Here is a 17041-nt window from a genome sequence, read left to right on the forward strand (position 1 = left end):
TTCAGAAAACATGAGTTACATAGTGATCCGTCCGTCTGGATTACATTTTTTCAGGTTGTATTTTTTGATGGCTGAGTGACGTGAAAAATTCTGTGTACTACACGAGATCAAATTTATTTACATCTCGTGCGCTTTTGAGTCTTATAGTGATTATAGAATCTTTCGCTTCCACGGGACTCAAAACAAGCACTCGAAGAAATATCAAACTTTGCTCTCTTGTTGTACAAATAACTATTTTCTTGACTTAGAGTAACAACATTATTTTTTGTATCAAATTTAACTGACATGCCAAGGCATTCGCTGACTTGACCCAAGTCTTTAATTTTAAAATTACTACTTAACATTTCGAAAATGGTTCGAGCTCTACAGCCCAGCAGGGGGTAACAGGATGGAAAGTAGAAGAAGAAGAAGACACCCCGCGGGCCAATGAAACCCGACTGATTTTAGCCACGCATTCTTGCGGTCATAAGGAGAAAAATTGTTGCGTTTGTTGTAAATATCAAAATATTCATCACTCAGTAACTACTAGCGCCATCTATGCGCAACTTGTAAGAAACTGTTCTTATACAATAAAGCAGTCACTGAAAATCATTCGAAGCAAACTCGTTGTTTTATTTTAGCGTTTTGGTGAACTTTAGCAAACAAAAATCGTGTCGAAAACATTTTTTTTAATGTGTTCCTTTATTTTTCTGTCTTTGATGTTTACTTTATAAAAAAAAATAGTTTTAATCTAATAGACCAATAAACGCGGAGTAATTTAATATATAATACTAACAGAAATATGTAAATTTGAATACTTACGGCATTTTAAAACACGCAGCAACTTTTAACACACGCACTTTCCCGAACAACTTGCAAAGTAACATAGATAAAAAATACTGTGGTTTGTCTATGTGGTTGAAACATTTTTTAAATATTGTCACGTTGGTATTCTGTGTTTTAATAAATGTTTACACCATATCTGTGCAGCCCTTCACAGATAAGAAATAAAAAACCGCATACACTCCGTTCGCAACTCCAGTTGCGACGATCATTTTAGAGGTGCGAAATGTTGAAACCTTAGTTGCTGGAATCATGTGAGTGAGATGTTTGCCTTCTCTTCCAACCTGATGCCTTCTACAGCATTCTGCATTTTATTCATGCTATGACTACAAACATGACCTAAGCGGCGGTGCCAAGGGACGGCGATTCTACTACGGAAGCCACAAAACATGTCACTGTATCCAGTTTATAAACACCATTTATAAGTGTTGCCGTAGCTACCAATGTTCTCTTCTTATTAAAGATTTTACATCCATTCACCGTAAACTGCACCTTATTTCCTTGTTTTATCAGTTGACTAACTGACAAAAGGTTTGTAGTAAAGCTCGGAACACACAGTACATTTTCGACCACTATGTCGTAATCACACTCTTTAGTTGAAGTCGTGATATTCATATTTCCGCTACATATCACAGGTACTCTAGTCTTGTTAGCGACCATAATTTCTTTATCAAAAGAGCCTGAATAACAAGCATCAATCACCCAATGTTCATTGCAAGTAATGTGAGAACTCGCACCGCTGTCAACGTAGAAATCACTTTTCTGAAAGTCTCCGGTATAAAATACAGCACTACGAGTAAAAGCATGACTTATTTTGTTTTCACATTCAATTTTGTCACATTGATTACGATAATGTCCATACTTTTTACACTGATAACATTTGACGTTTCGTTTCTCCTTGACTTTGACAGATGACGTCTGTGCGGCCGCGCCATCCTTGCGAACCACAGACTTGTTATTTTTTTTTATGTTGGCTGCGGAAACATGCTAGAGCGTTAGTCACATCACTATTTTCCGATTCCATGTCCATCAACTTAGCTTTAATGGCGTCCGTGGTGATATCCATGCCGGCATGTTCTATGGCCATTATCACCGGCATATATTTTTCACTTAATCCCGTTAGCATGATAGAACCGATCCACTCGTCACTTATATTGAAACCCGTTCCGGACAATTTCTGACCCGCCTCAACAATTTGAGTCACGTAGGATGTCATTGATGTACAGTTTTCAAGTCGAACTGATATAAGATTCCTCAACAAGCTAATCCTTCTTGTAAAACCAGAGTCATCAAATAGTTGCTTCAATTTTGTCCATAACTCGTACGATGTCTCGACATTTTTTATATGAATGTAGATAGACGGATCTATTGTCATAATCAATTTAGCTTTCGTTTTGCTATCTTCTGTCGTTGTCGACGTCGTAGCTGCATCTGATTTTATACACTTAACCATGCCTTCTAGCACCAGAAAGTTCTCAACTGCAAAACACCACTCACTATAATTTTCGCGACCTTTTAATTTCGGTACGTTCTCTAAATAACTTGAGCTGGCAGCCATGATTTTAAATAACGGCTTCCACCAATTATTATTTTCGCACACTTTTACTTCACTTTTTAGTCCAATCGTAAAACACACAAGTCCTTTAGTCTATCACGCTAAATTGCTGATAATTCTGACTATTATCTTGTAAAATAGTAATTATAAGCTGCTGGAGCACATAACCTAAAATAAAACGACGAGTTTGCTTCGAATGATTTCCAGTGACTGCTTTATTGTATAAGAACAGTTTCTTACAAGTTGCGCATAGATGGCGCTAGTAGTAACTGAGTGATGAATATTTTGATATTTACAACAAACGCAACAATTTTTCTCCTTATGACCGCAAGAATGCGTGGCTAAAATCAGTCGGGTTTCATTGGCCCGCGGGGTATCTTCTTCTTCTTCTTCTTCTTTCCATCCTGTTACCCCCTGCTGGGCTGTAGGGCTCGAACCATTTTCGAAATGTTAAGTAGTAATTTTAAAATTAAAGACTTGGGTCAAGTCAGCGAATGCCTTGGCATGTCAGTTAAATTTGATACAAAAAATAATGCTGTTACTCTAAGTCAAGAAAATAGTTATTTGTACAACAAGAGAGCAAAGTTTGATATTTCTTCGAGTGCTTGTTTTGAGTCCCGTGGAATCTTGAGCGTAGTAAGGGACTCAAAAGCGCACGAGATGTAAATAACTTTGATCTCGTGTAGTACACAAAATTTTTCACGTCACTCAGCCATCAAAAATACAACCTGAAAAAATGTAATCCAGACGGACGGATCACTATTTAACTCATGTTTTCTGAAGGTATTCTAACAATTAACTTTAATTACCGTAATAAAACAAAACGAAAGAAATTTAAATAAAATAATACGATAATAATGAATTAACGAACATCAATTGACAGTTCAATCGACAACTTTTTTTTGTAAAAAAAAAACACTGTAAGATCCGGTCCGAATTGCGGATACTACTATTTGTCAACTATAGTAGAGATCGTTAAAAGTAGTTAAGTAGAATTATTTACTGCGTAACAATTGCGTAAATTTGTATAAGTTCATTGTTTTGATTGTATAATAAAATACGTAAAATATGGTGTTATTATTAAATTTTAAACTTTTATTTCATTAATTAATTATTACGAATGAAGACTCGAAGGGTGTTTTGGAACGATGCGGTCTGACTTATTTCGGGGGTCTATTATAAACCGTCAATATATCGTTGAATTACGTATGCACTTTTTTGTCTCTTTCTTTTTGCTAATGACGTGAAAGGGACAAAGACAATAGAATCCAAATACTTCGAACTTGTATTAGGCCCCGCACGTTGAAATGACATTCGAATATGAAGGTCACTTGAATGTTATTTTGTCTCACTCGGTGAGCAAAATGTGATTTTGCTCACTGTTTTTAAGCAGAAAATTACCCTTGTTCTAGCTGCTGACGTGAAAATATATTGATCATATATTAAAGAAGTTCAATATGTCAGAATGTAAGACTGCAAATACTCCAATGGAGGCAAATTTAAAGAGTAAAAGGGAAAATGTTACATCGGGTCAAAATCCCTACCAACAGCTTATAGGAACCTTAATGTATCTAGCGGTCTTAACACGACCAGACATAGCTTATTCTGTGTCATATCTTAGTCGATTTAATAACTGTAATAATGAAGAACAGTGGGTTTATGCAAAAAGAGTTCTAAGATATTTAAAGAAAACTAAAAATATAGGTTTAAGATATTGTAAAGATGGTAGTGTCAATATACAGGGCTTCGTATATTCAGATTGGTGTAGCGATTGACAGGGTTTTGTTTCACAATGTCTGGATCGGTCATATCTTGGAGCTGTAGTAAACAAAAATGTATATCGCTCTCAAGTACCGAAGCTGAATATGTTAGTATTTCAGAGGCCTGTAAGGAGGCGGTATATTTAAGAAACTTACAGTATGAAATCACAAAGAAAATGTACAAAATTACTTTGCATAATGATAATCTAAGTGCACACAAATTGTTAGTTAATCCTGTATTTCATAACAGAACTAAACACATTGATGTAAGATTTCATTACTGTAGAGACCTGATAACTAAAGATATTGTTATAGTTAAGTATTTATGCACAGCTGATATGCCAGCTGATTTACTTACAAAAAGTTTAAGCACTGTTAAGCATTACAAATTTAGGGATGCCTTAGGCATTGTAAGAGTGTAGGCAACCTTTATACTGTTTTGTTATTTATTTAGTTATTTGTTTGAGTGGGGGTGTTGTAAATATCAAAATATTCACCACTCAGTAACTACTAGCGCCATCTATGCGCAACTTGTAAGAAACTGTTCTTATACAATAAAGCAGTCACTGAAAATCATTCGAAGCAAACTCGTTGTTTTATTTTAGCGTTTTGGTCAACTTTAGCAAACAAAAATCGTGTCGAAAACATTTTTTTAATGGGTTCCTCTATTTTTCTGTGTTTGATCGCGGCGTAATGGTTATGTCGTAGTCTTCGTCGAAGTACTGCACAGTGTGGTTGGGCACGCGCGAGTAGTTGTACCCGAACTCGTCCATGCGCTCGGCAAAGTTGTACATGTCGATGTCCAGTTCGTGCCGCAGCTTGGGGGCCGGCTCCGTCGGTAGCGGCGGGATGTCCTCGCGGCACTTGCCGCGGTACGCCATCAGGTAGCCTGTCGATGCGAATTTATTTTGAGGGAAGAATAGCTTTGCGATCCTAGCGAAATATCGGTACTTTTTCTATGAAATAAAAAAAAAGACAAACAAATTATAACCAGCTTTACACTCTTGCTAGCGTCCCCTCCCCTCCCTCTGATGCACCCCCCCCCCCTAAGAATCGAATACGTCCTGGTTGACAGTTTTTATTTTAGTTTTATGAAATGTATTAGAGTTAGGTTTTCCTATCATTTTTTTTGCACACCTCAAAGCAATCTCGGACGGTTACTAGGCATTAACTGAGGCAAGTAAAATAATCTCGAACGGTTACTATAGGCCAATAATCTTGGACTGTTAAATGTTTCACCTTCTGTGTAAACAGTCGGCAAAACGAATATTCTTAGGAACTAGACCTAGGTACATTATATTACTCGATTCTAGTTTTGGTACGTATGTAGATATTGTAAAAATCTGTAAAAAAAATTGTATGCATATGTTACATGTAAATTGGATTTACGAATAAACATATCGTTTTAAAATAAATGAATGCATTAATAGTACATTACGATACAAGTGCGAAAAATAGGAAATTCTAAACGAGTGGTGATAAATTAAAACACGACCGAAGGGAGTGTTTTAAATCGACACGAGTTGCGAATTACCTATTCGCACATGTATCGTACAACGTTTTACAACAGTACATATGGCCCTCTAAATGTTCGACGTAGTGACGCAATATGCTAATTTTCGCACTAGTGCGGTAAAGTAGCATCATTTGTACTGTAAACTAATTTTACGGTTTACACTCACGTGTTTTTAGTCACTCGCGGGACATGTTTCGGAGAGCCTTAAAGTAACAGTGCGAGGAGCGTTCACGACGGCCGTGCTTCGCGTGCTGCTGCGCGCCGCATCGCACGCTGCGCGTGCGCTGAGAGAACCGGTTGGGGGAGGTCTTGCTCTGTCGTTGCAGGCGGGCATAGTGGTGTGTTAGGGTGAATAAATAAATGTAAGGAGAATCCTGTCTTACTCACCTCTGGGAATACCTGCAAAACATAGACTAATGCTAGAGTCACTTTTTTTCCTTTTCATTTACAGAATCCTAAAAAAGTATAATTTTAATAGAGTCAGACCAAGATAAGCTGGCAGCGATTTTAATAGCCCAGCCTGTACAAGTGTTAAGGAAACGTCATCATTTCATAGATGTTTGACGTTTAAAATAACATTTGCATTGTCTGGGCTGCATACATCGCTTCTCTTGGTCTGACTCTATTAAAATTATACTTTTTTAGGATTCTGTGCATGAAAAGGAAAAAACGGAATCCTCATAGGATCAGTCGTTCGTCTGTCTGTCTCTCTGTTTGTTACAGCCTATTTATTTCGAAACCAATAAACTAATTTACCGTACGGTCAGCCAGACGCGGATCCGCGCGTCGCGGCGGGGTACAAACGGGACTCGCTACGCTATATATAGCGCTGACTCGCTAATACCGCGAATCCGCGTTCGTGTGACCGAAGCCTTAATTGAAATTTAATATAGGTACCGGGTGCAGCCTGTCACAGGCGCAAAAAAATCTCCTCAAACTGACCGCATTTGTTCAGCGACTTTTAATAATATCATATGTTTTGATTTTTAACACACTTTAAAGTTTATACTAAGACACAATGTATTGCGAAAATTTGTTATGTTTAAAACGTGACAAGCAACGTCAACTATACTGACGACAGCGTACAGTCAGAACATTTCATTCGTGACCCATTTCGTACCTTGTCACAGTGACAAACAACATGAAAGTCGTTAGTGACCTCAAACTATTGTCACTGTGACAAGGTACCAAATGGGTCCCAAATTAAATGTTTTGACTGCACATTGACGATAACATTTAATTAGTATGCCAAATAGGAAGTCTAAAGACTAAGATAAGATAAGATAGTTCTTTATTGTACAACCGTGTTACAGAGGTGTTATGTAATCTCATGTGTAAGTTCCAACGGTAACCCAATTCGGGTATACAATATACACTTAAAACTAACTTATAATTAAGAAACACATGACACATATCAATCTATACAGAGTATCATGAAAAATTGAATTTAAAGAAATCTTTTAGAGAATAGACTACATTGAATATAAATTCAATGTCATCTAACATTTTTAATTCATCTGGAAGCTCGAATGCCAGTAATATATGCATGTGCTTTAATTGTAAGTTTTATTTTTGATTAAATGCAGTTTTAAATTGAACCTATATTGAGAGCGAAGGTTGTCGCGGGGGGAAGCTCACAATACAATGGATAATTCTCAAGCACTTCTTTTGCAAAATGAATGTGGACTGCACGTCTACGGAATTGACACCATATGTCAATATATGTTGGCGTAGTACGCACTACTAACAACATCTTCAGAACACGTTTCATAGATAATGCGTAACATTGACTGGAAATATTGTTATTAATCTTCTCTATATGATGTTTCCAGGTCAATTGCGTTTGCATCTATTGATGATGAGCATCTATTGTTAAGCATAGGAAACTTATGTTGTCTACTTCCTCTAGTAAAGTGCCCGACTCCATCACATTCAAAATTATCGGAGTTTGTTTATAGTTTCTGAAGTGCAAAAGTTTAGTTTTTGTTAATTTTACTTTTATACCTATGTGTTCTAGCTGTGATAGTAAGATCGATGGCACCACGCAGTCGAACGCGCTGCTCATATCGACGAAGAGGCTAACGCAAGTTTTTTTATTATTATTAACTGCATCTCAAATATACTCGAATGTTTTAAATATTGCCAGTGAAGTGGATTTACCTTGCTGAAATCCAAATTGGTTGCTGTTTATTAGGTTGTCCGCGGTGACAAAATGTAAAAAGTTATTGAACAAGTGTCATCGTTTGAGGAGTACAATGTAAGTTTAAGTTATTTGCCACACCCTGTATGCATGTAAACTTACGACCTAGAGACATGCAAACAACAACATGCAACGTAAGCAATTTAATTATAATAGGGCTACTACTTGAAAAAAAAAAGGAAGTTACCGGGGCCCGTGAGCTCCCACCAGGTGGGGTGCGTGACGTTACCGCCTACCAGCCCGATGTATCTCATGGGAAATGCATGGTCAGCGGAAGTGTGTTTAAAGTCTCTAATATAGTTTTCGGTCATGTCGTTGTGGATCACCCCAAACTTGATGAACCCAGTGGTTTCATTCCAAGTCAGTATGTATGAAACTATGGTTCTTTTATGAAGAAACTGCGGATCTTTCGGACTTTCTGCATGAATGGAGTCCTCTGTAAATTCAGACAAATATATATTAAGATTCCGCGATCGCAAGCGTTCAACGCTGCGTTGATCGCATAAAACAACCGCGCACATTAGTTGAAATTTGGTATAGAGTGAGGTTGACTATCTTCCTTGACTGGAGAGCTGATAATTATTCCGAGAAACCCTTTGATATCAGCCAAGCTGACACAAAGTTCTTCTATCGAACTAATAGTACATTGTGCAACGAGGGGGGTAAGTGAAATTTAGTCAAACGAGGTCTTTAGATGCATGACAGCCGCAGGCTGAAGTGCATTAATGACTCGAGTTTGCAATTTACTTACCCCCCGAGTTACAATGTTTTTCATCACACTTGCGAAGTTATACAAAAATTTTAAGCGAAATAATCCTTAAATTCGTTTACAGGTTAGACATCGAAGGCACAAACCTGCAAAGAGTAAAGTATATCCCATCAAAAACATTTCATGTAGTATTGCCAAGACTAACATGCACCTATAGTTTTCACACTAAAAAGTCATCAGATCTCTTAATACCAAGACTTTTACTCCGTTAATCCTAACCCTTTAACTCTATAAATCCTAACTTTACAAGCTAGGATTCTAGCCATCATCTTGGTTAAACAGTACAACTGGGCCGTTTCACTGCTGTTACAAAAGTTGACCACGAGCATGTCTAGTGCAAAGAATACAATACTCACAAGGAGAAGAACGCCAACTCCATACATAAAAATGTCGCTTTCATAACTTCGTTTATACTAGTGGCGCTCTCTTTGTACCTATCTCAGTACTAAAATTGACAACCGGTTTTGCCTGGCGGGTTTTGGTAGGTAGTAATTCAGGTCTAGCTAGTGGTTCTGGGTTCGAATCCCGGCGACGGAATTTCTTTTTGTATTTTTTCTTTTTTTTTGTGAGGTTTATAAATTAGCATTTCTCAAATAGAAATATATTTATTTATTATTTTATTATTAGCTTGAAATAATTTATATTGTAATTTAATATTATGAAAGAAATAAATCTAAATCTAAATCAGACCAATGTTAGATATTAATCAAAAGCACAGGAATCAATTGTCCTAAGAGATAATGATTTCTATATTTTGAAGTTATTTCAATACAGTGTGTGTCTTTCATAACGACATTGGTTTTAAGTAACGATAATTTAAAGTGCTGTTAACAGTTTTATCAAAAGAATATAACGATTACCTTTTAGAATTAAGAGTAATTAATTTAAAAAAAAATCTCGAGCAGCAATGTAATGCAAACATTTATTTGACGTTTCAGAGAGGAAGAGCTAGTTTCGTTTCCATTTAAATTCGATCAAAACATTAAAGTAACTCGGAACTGTTGCCGACGTTAACTTATTTACTGAATTATTCACTACTAGAAAACACTGCAATTTAAAACATACGCGATTTTGACCACACTAGCACAACAAATTTACATCAACAAATTTTTCTGTGTCTTAGCCACCACATTTATGAATCGCATTATTCACCGAACTAGACTGATATCAAAAATCACTGCACATACATTTATTATCACTTCTTAAAAATCACATTACCTAGTTCAAACATGCTTATTAAATTTATTAGGAATGTCTGTGTTGATCAACAAACTCGATGTTATCTTGACACTTCAACCCAATCAATGTGAAGTTATCAATCGGTACTTAAACAAAACAATTATCTGATTCCGCCTTCTTAGTTAACACAAAGTTACCTACTTACATCAATCTTTTGACTGCACTGGCTGGTATGACAAGATGCAGGTAGGTTGACGTAAAATATTTAGGTGACTTTTTTCATGAAATTGTCATGTCATAATTTTCTTGCCAAAATGCCACGACCATCGCCTTATACCTCGCAAGAATTAGCGGATATGATTCTAAAGTATGGCGAAGCTATGCAAGATGCTAGACTAGCGTTAACATTATATCGGGAGCAATTTCCAAATCATCGAATTCCGCAAAACCCCAGAGTCATAGTCGGTGCATTGCAGCGTGTCCGGGAAGATATGCCCATTACTGGGAGAATCCAACCGTTGGCAAACGTCTTCATGTTCGTAATGAAGAAATTATACTGGAACATTTTGCTGAAAATCCAGAATGCAGTACAAGAAATGCCGGGCGACATTTTCAAATGAAGCACAAAACAGTTCACAGGATTCTCAAAAAAAAAACTTGCAGCATCCTTACAAATTTTTGAAGGCACACGCAATATTGCCTAGGGATTTGCTGCCACGTTTAACATTTTGTCGCTGGCTATTGAACAAACACAATACCGACCACCAATTTACCTCAAGAGTAATATGGACTGATGAGAGTACTTTTACTCGGAACGGCGTGTGGAATCAGAGAAATACACACTATTGGGCAAGAGTAAATCCTCGTGTACTAAGAGAGACCGGTCATCAATACCGATGGGCTGTAAACGTCTGGGCAGCCATTCATGGTGACCGTATAATAGGTCCAGTATTTATCGACGGAAATCTCAATGGCGAAAAATTCCTGGAATTGCTTAGTGGTCCATTGACTAATTATTTCAACTCGTTGCGAGAAGAAGCACGGGAGCTGACTTGGTTGCAAATGGACGGACGGAGCTCCGGCACATTCATCAGTTCGCGTGCGTAATCATTTGAACTTAATGTTTGGAAACCACTGGCTCGGTAGATTTGGGCCTCGACGTTGGCCGGCCCGTTCACCGGACCTCACGATGTTAGATTTTTTTTATGGGGGGCCATAAAAAACGAAGTGTATTCGAAACCACAAATATCTGTTGAAGATCTTCGGAACAGAATAACTGACGCGTTTCAAAAACTGCAGCAGAACACTAATTTTGAAAGCGTACATCAGTCTCTCATACGCCGATGCAACACTTGCATCGAAATGCAAGGACGTCACATCAAACATCGTTATCTTCGACGAGTGAATCGCAGAGATTGATTTTATTTTTTAAATAAAAACTAACACAACTTTTTAATCTTTTTTATTTTTAATCGAACTTTGACCCAGAAACACTTGCGTAGTTTCTCCTCAAGCAACTTTTGTGAGTGAGAAAGAGAGGAGAACCTTCGCAAAGTGTTTCGCGATAGCAGAGCGGTTAAGTCCTTTTCTTACGAACAAGGTCACATGTCATGATTTTTGACGGTCTTGTCAATCAAAAGTGTCACCGACATGTACGATGTAGGTAATTGTAATAGGTGTCAGGATGTCACTAAGAGCGAAATTTCAATGAAATCACATGTCAATTGTTAAGTTTAATTTATTACTGATACATTGCGTGGCCAATTAATTTGTATGAAAATTTTTATTTTTTATTTTTTAACTAAATAATGCTAATTTCAGTTCATTAGGACTTACACTTTCAGCCCTTAAAATTAGTGTCGGTATGAAAGACACACACTGTATAAAAGGTACTTAACAAACAGTTATTATCAAGTTATAAATATAGTTATTTACAGTACATATGGTGCTACTTTACCGCACTAGTGCGAAAAGTAGCATATTACGTTACTGTGTCGAACATTTAAAGGGCCATATGTAATGTAAAACGTTGTACGATACATGTGCGAATAGGTAATTCGCAACTACGGTCGATTTAAAACACTCCCTTCGGTCGTGTTTTAATTTATCGCCACTTGTTTCGAATGTCCTATTACATAGATAAATAAATCTATTATTTGCCATGTGACTCAAACAAGTCAGGTGAAGTGAGTGAGTGAATTGAAATCATGATTGTCATGAAGTGAGTTGAGAAAGATTGAAAAGAATGGAATGAAATGAATGTGTCAAAACCTTAGATATCATCATGGAAGGTAGAGGCAAGGAACAAAATCTGCTCAGGCAAAAGTGTCCAGCTGTCAGCTATAAATAATAGTTCCAAATCTCTCCACAGTAGCGCTAGCGTAGTCTGGCTACCGAAATAATACACAATTTTTTGGGCGTAAATTAAAAAAATCTTGGGCTGGTCACACTTTGTGTAGTAGGAGTTATAGTGTTGATACTAGAACATATTTTTGATTTTCTGTGCACACGTAAGGTACCTAAGGAAATCATTTAAATATACGTTGTCGTGCACTCAAAGTCAGCTCACATAATTTCTACCACTATGTAAAATATAAAGACATATATGCATAGACATGTTTTGCCAAGATATTTTTATATATTTTATATTATTAAATCAAATTACTACTGACCAGTCACTTCACAGATTTCTTCTATAGATTGGTTTTCACTTTCAGTAACTCGTTATATTCCAATGTTTGGATTTTATTGATATTTTCCAGTAGGTACTTAAAGTATCAAAATAGTAATAGAGCACCAACCCACTAAATTGTTTACGACTTGTAAACATAGCAGTTTTTCGCTATGTAAAGCGTTGTGACGCTTCACGTCTACTTCGCACATTGTCGTAATTATTTACGAGCTTAAATAAGAGTTTGCGGAGCCCACTCGGTATAGTCATTATAAATATTATTTAAAATATAGGCTTATGATATTTACTTGAAACTTCTGTACTTAAATATATAAAATTTTGTACTTTAGCGTGTAGCTGCGCTCTCTCGGAAAGGTTTCCACGGAAGACCAGCGTCGAGATCCTTAGGTGGTATCTTGACATTAAGCTGAGTGGAGACCTTTTCAGTGACGCTTAATAATAAATGGATTCTGTCGTCTCATGTATTACCTAAACTTAAGCGTTTTCTGAATAAATTTCTTCTATTCTATTCTAAAATAAACCCCTTATAAACCGCGAACAATTTGAATGAATGACATAAATTGACAATAGCCTTTAGGTTTTTTTTCTAATCATAGACAATTGGTGATACAACTAGGAAAAATCTGTCAACAATATTTGGCTAACCAGACTCTAGCTAAGAACCTAGGCGTTATTGACGGAGTGAAGTGCGCTGTCTATGATTAGATTTTTTTCTCAAGTATTCTAGGTATTGTAGCGCCACCTATTTATGGTTTTTTGGTATATTGAGATTTTGTTCCTTGCCTCTACCTTCCATAGATATCATGATATTCCTAACGATGGATTCTAAGCCAGCTGTCACCGTAGCCACACACACACAAATAACAAATATCTTCTGCACACCTAATACTGAGTTATGCAAAATACAATATTATATTTCGTAATAAGCAAAGACGTATGCCGCTATAGACGTATCTCCGCTTCGGTCAAGATTCAAACTCGCGAACTTTCGGAACATCTGTTCTATCGCGCTAACCAACTGAGCTACTCGTACAGAAGCATGCCAGTGCCGCGTGAATTTTTCCATCGTTTCTTTGAATTTATTCTTTAATTTAAAATTGTATAAAATAAATCCAGTTTAAGTTAGTTACTCTCTTATATTTTTTAATGTTTAGATAGTTATTTGTTCTCTGATACTTTTCACTGTAGCTATGATAAGGTGTTAATTAATTTGTAATATATGCGCTTACTTGTAAAGCATGCTGTGTACATTGCTTTGGATATCGTGCTAGTTTTTAATTTTTAATTATACAAATTGTATATTTTAACTATACACGACTGTTTACATATTTTTTTTATTTTATATCCCATTTATATATTGTAGGTTATAGGACTTATAGGTTTACCTATCTTTTAGGAAATTAAATATTTTCTTTTATGCCGTTTAGTACTGTTTTGATGTCTACCGTAAATCTCCAATTCTTCCTCAATTGCTCAAAAAAATTGCAAAGACAAGCGTAAAGAGTAGACGTGTGTTCAATTTATTTAGAAAATATTTAATTACGGACAATAAACTTTTAACTTTGTGTGCATTAGCTTAGGACTGACAGTTGATCGTGTATTCGTGATCCGCATACGACTCTGTGTTTCGCGCGAACGGCGAGCGTCGACGCCGTAACGGCTCTTCACCCCCTTGGGGGATAGAGAAGTCCACAAATATTTTGTATCTCGCTCGCGAAGCGGCGCGTCAACACCTTTGTGATCGTGAGTAAACACGGATCAATACGCTCGGTATGAGTTCTCCTACTGGAAGTGGCTCGAGCGCCGAGCGCAGTGGATCTGTTCCGGAGTTAAACAGTGCAAACCTTTATAAAGAAGCCGCAGGTGGCACAAATGTTACATTTCGTCAGAAACGTAAGCAGATGGATGATAATGAAGAAATTAAATGCGAACTTGCTGAAATAAGGAAACAAATGTTAGAAATGATGACATACTTGAAATCTGTGAACAATGCACAAACAGAAAAAATTAATAGACTACATGAGGACATTACGTCTATCAAAAACGACGTAAGTGACATGAGAATCACAGTTGATACGTTACATACAGAACAAAATAAACTAAAATCAGAACTGGCATCCATGATGGATTCTACGAAACAAACTGAAATGAGAATGGAGGCCTTGGAATCAAGCGTGCAACAACTTCAAACACGAACTGGGTCCTGTACAACCGATGCGTCTCTTCTGTGTGAAGACATTATGCTTGAAATAAATGATCGCAGCCAAAGATCCAAAAATATTATTGTAGCAGGTTTGCCCGAGCGGAATGAGAGTGAGGAGACTGAAGAGGGTGATACAGACCAAGACGAGGTTATTAAAACAATAAAAACAATATATCCTTTATGTCCGGAACCAACAAAGATTTTCCGATTAGGAAAACCAATTCAAGACAAAACTCGGCTCATCAAAGTAAGTTTTGCGACACAGGAGACTGCTATAAGTATTTTGAAAAGAAAACACCAACTGAAAAACGAATCAATTAAAATATTCGGAGACCAAACACCAAATCAAAAAGAGTTCTACAAACACGTAAAAGAAGAACTTGCATCTCGTACTGCAAATGGGGAAAAGGATTTGGTAATTAAATATGTCAAAGGGGTTCCTAAAATAATTTCAAAAAACTTCAATCAATAGATACGGCTAGCCATATAGAAAAAGATACACCTAGCAGCAGAACATACCAAGTGACTGATACATATCAAAAAATTACAACTACTAAAGGTGCATTAAAATGTTTTTATGCTAATGCACGTAGCATAGTGAAACCGGGAAAACTGGATGAGTTGAAGTGTGTGATAAAATCATTTAATTACACAATACATATTATTATACTCACCGAGACGTGGATTAAGACCCAGGAAGAAGCGCAAAGGATGCATTTGGATGGCTATACCCACTATTTTAACCATAGAACCGAGACTAGAGGCGGTGGAGTGTCAATCTATGCGCACAACAATCTAAAGCATAACCTTGTTAAGGAACTGTCACTAAACGACAATCATTTTCTGTGGATACACTTAAGTAAATTTTGTGTCAATGTTGGTGCTATCTATAGAACACCTCATGGAAACGCTGATGACTTTATTGACACTTTTTCACAGCAACTACAAAAGTATAAAAGATCTATTTTATTCGGTGACTTCAATTTTGATCTGCTTAGTAAAGACAAAAAGGTCAAAGATTATAAAAATATCATATTAGAAAATGGATACAAAATTTTAAATAAAATTGATCAAGGATACAATATCCTGGTACAAGGGGAACCTCTGACACAAAAACAATTTTAGACTACGTTTGTTCCAACCTTAAGGAAAATGATTTTCACATAGCTATTATAGATTCGGCTATGTCTGATCATAAGCAGATTTATTTTGAAGCAAAGAAATATGAACCCCAGCCAGTTAAGAAACTAAAATATTCAGCAATAAACTACGACAAATTATATAAAATAGTAGAAGCAGATGACAACAAGAATAATCACAATGAATATGCTGTATTAGAAAAGAAACTCTCCTTGAACATCAACAAAAGTAAAATTACTAAGACTAAAATACTAAACCAGCCTAAACAAGATTGGATAAATAAAGATATTTTACATGAAATAAATTGCAGGAACAAGCTATGGCGAACATTAAAAAATAACAAAACTGACAAAGAAGTTGAAGAACAGTTTAAAAAGACGAGAAATATGGTAACAGTGAATATTCAAAGAGCAAAAAACATGTACTACAGCAGGAGGTTTAATGAATGTAAGGGAAAGCCGGCGAAAATGTGGACTCTAATTAATAGTATGACTTCTAACAAAATAAAAGAAGTTTCTGTTCCCACAAACATACAAATTGATAATAAGAATATTACTGAGGAAAAAGAGATATGCGAAATTTTCAATGAATTCTTTTCAAACATAGGGTCCAAATTAGCACAGGAAATCACAAGTAAACATCAAACAGCGTCAATACCAGCCTCTAATATACCCGAAGTAACAAACACCGAGCTGCAATACTTAACACCAACTACATCGGACGAAGTTATAACCATCATTGATAACCTAAAACTAAATGTGAGTACCGGACTGGATGGCATAAGCGCAAAATCCATCAGATGTGTTAAAGATTTGATTATTGACGAGCTTACTAAATGTATAAATAAATGTTTGGAAACGGGAGTCTTCCCCGACAATTTAAAAACTGCAAAAGTGACGCCCCTTTTTAAATCAGGAAATAAATCCGATCCAGGAAATTACAGGCCGATCTCGATTCTTCCAGTTATGTCAAAGAGATTTGAAAAGATCATATTTAACCGTCTTACTACATATTTGAATTCATTCAACTTTTTGTATACAAAACAATATGGTTTCAGAAATAAATCAAACACGCTCTCAGCTACCATAGATCTTGTTACAAAAATTAAAGTCAATATCGATCAAAAGCAAATTGTTCTCGGAGTTTTTGTAGATTTAAAAAAGGCCTTCGATACAATTAGTCACGTAATGCTATTAAACAAACTA

General features: G+C 36.3%; 1 protein-coding gene across 3 annotated transcripts in view; it reads right to left on the minus strand.

The window, feature by feature from the left end:
* Positions 1–4773: 4773 nt before the first annotated feature.
* LOC133526206 (uncharacterized) overlaps positions 4774–17041 on the minus strand; it is a 49269-nt gene continuing 37001 nt past the window's right edge. For 2 of the 3 annotated variants that reach the window (XM_061862736.1, XM_061862729.1), the window contains exons 8-10: positions 8041–8289; positions 6041–6052; positions 4774–5026 (exon numbers count right to left, since the gene is read on the minus strand). In XM_061862736.1, coding sequence (XP_061718720.1) covers positions 4803–5026; positions 6041–6052; positions 8041–8289 — 485 coding nt within the window. In that variant the 3' untranslated portion in view covers positions 4774–4802. The remainder of the gene's footprint in view (positions 5027–6040; positions 6053–8040; positions 8290–17041) is intronic. The other variant, XM_061862745.1, reaches the window with a different exon arrangement.

The sequence above is a fragment of the Cydia pomonella genome, chromosome 1 (genome assembly GCF_033807575.1).
Source record: "Cydia pomonella isolate Wapato2018A chromosome 1, ilCydPomo1, whole genome shotgun sequence".
NCBI lineage: Eukaryota > Metazoa > Arthropoda > Insecta > Lepidoptera > Tortricidae > Cydia > Cydia pomonella.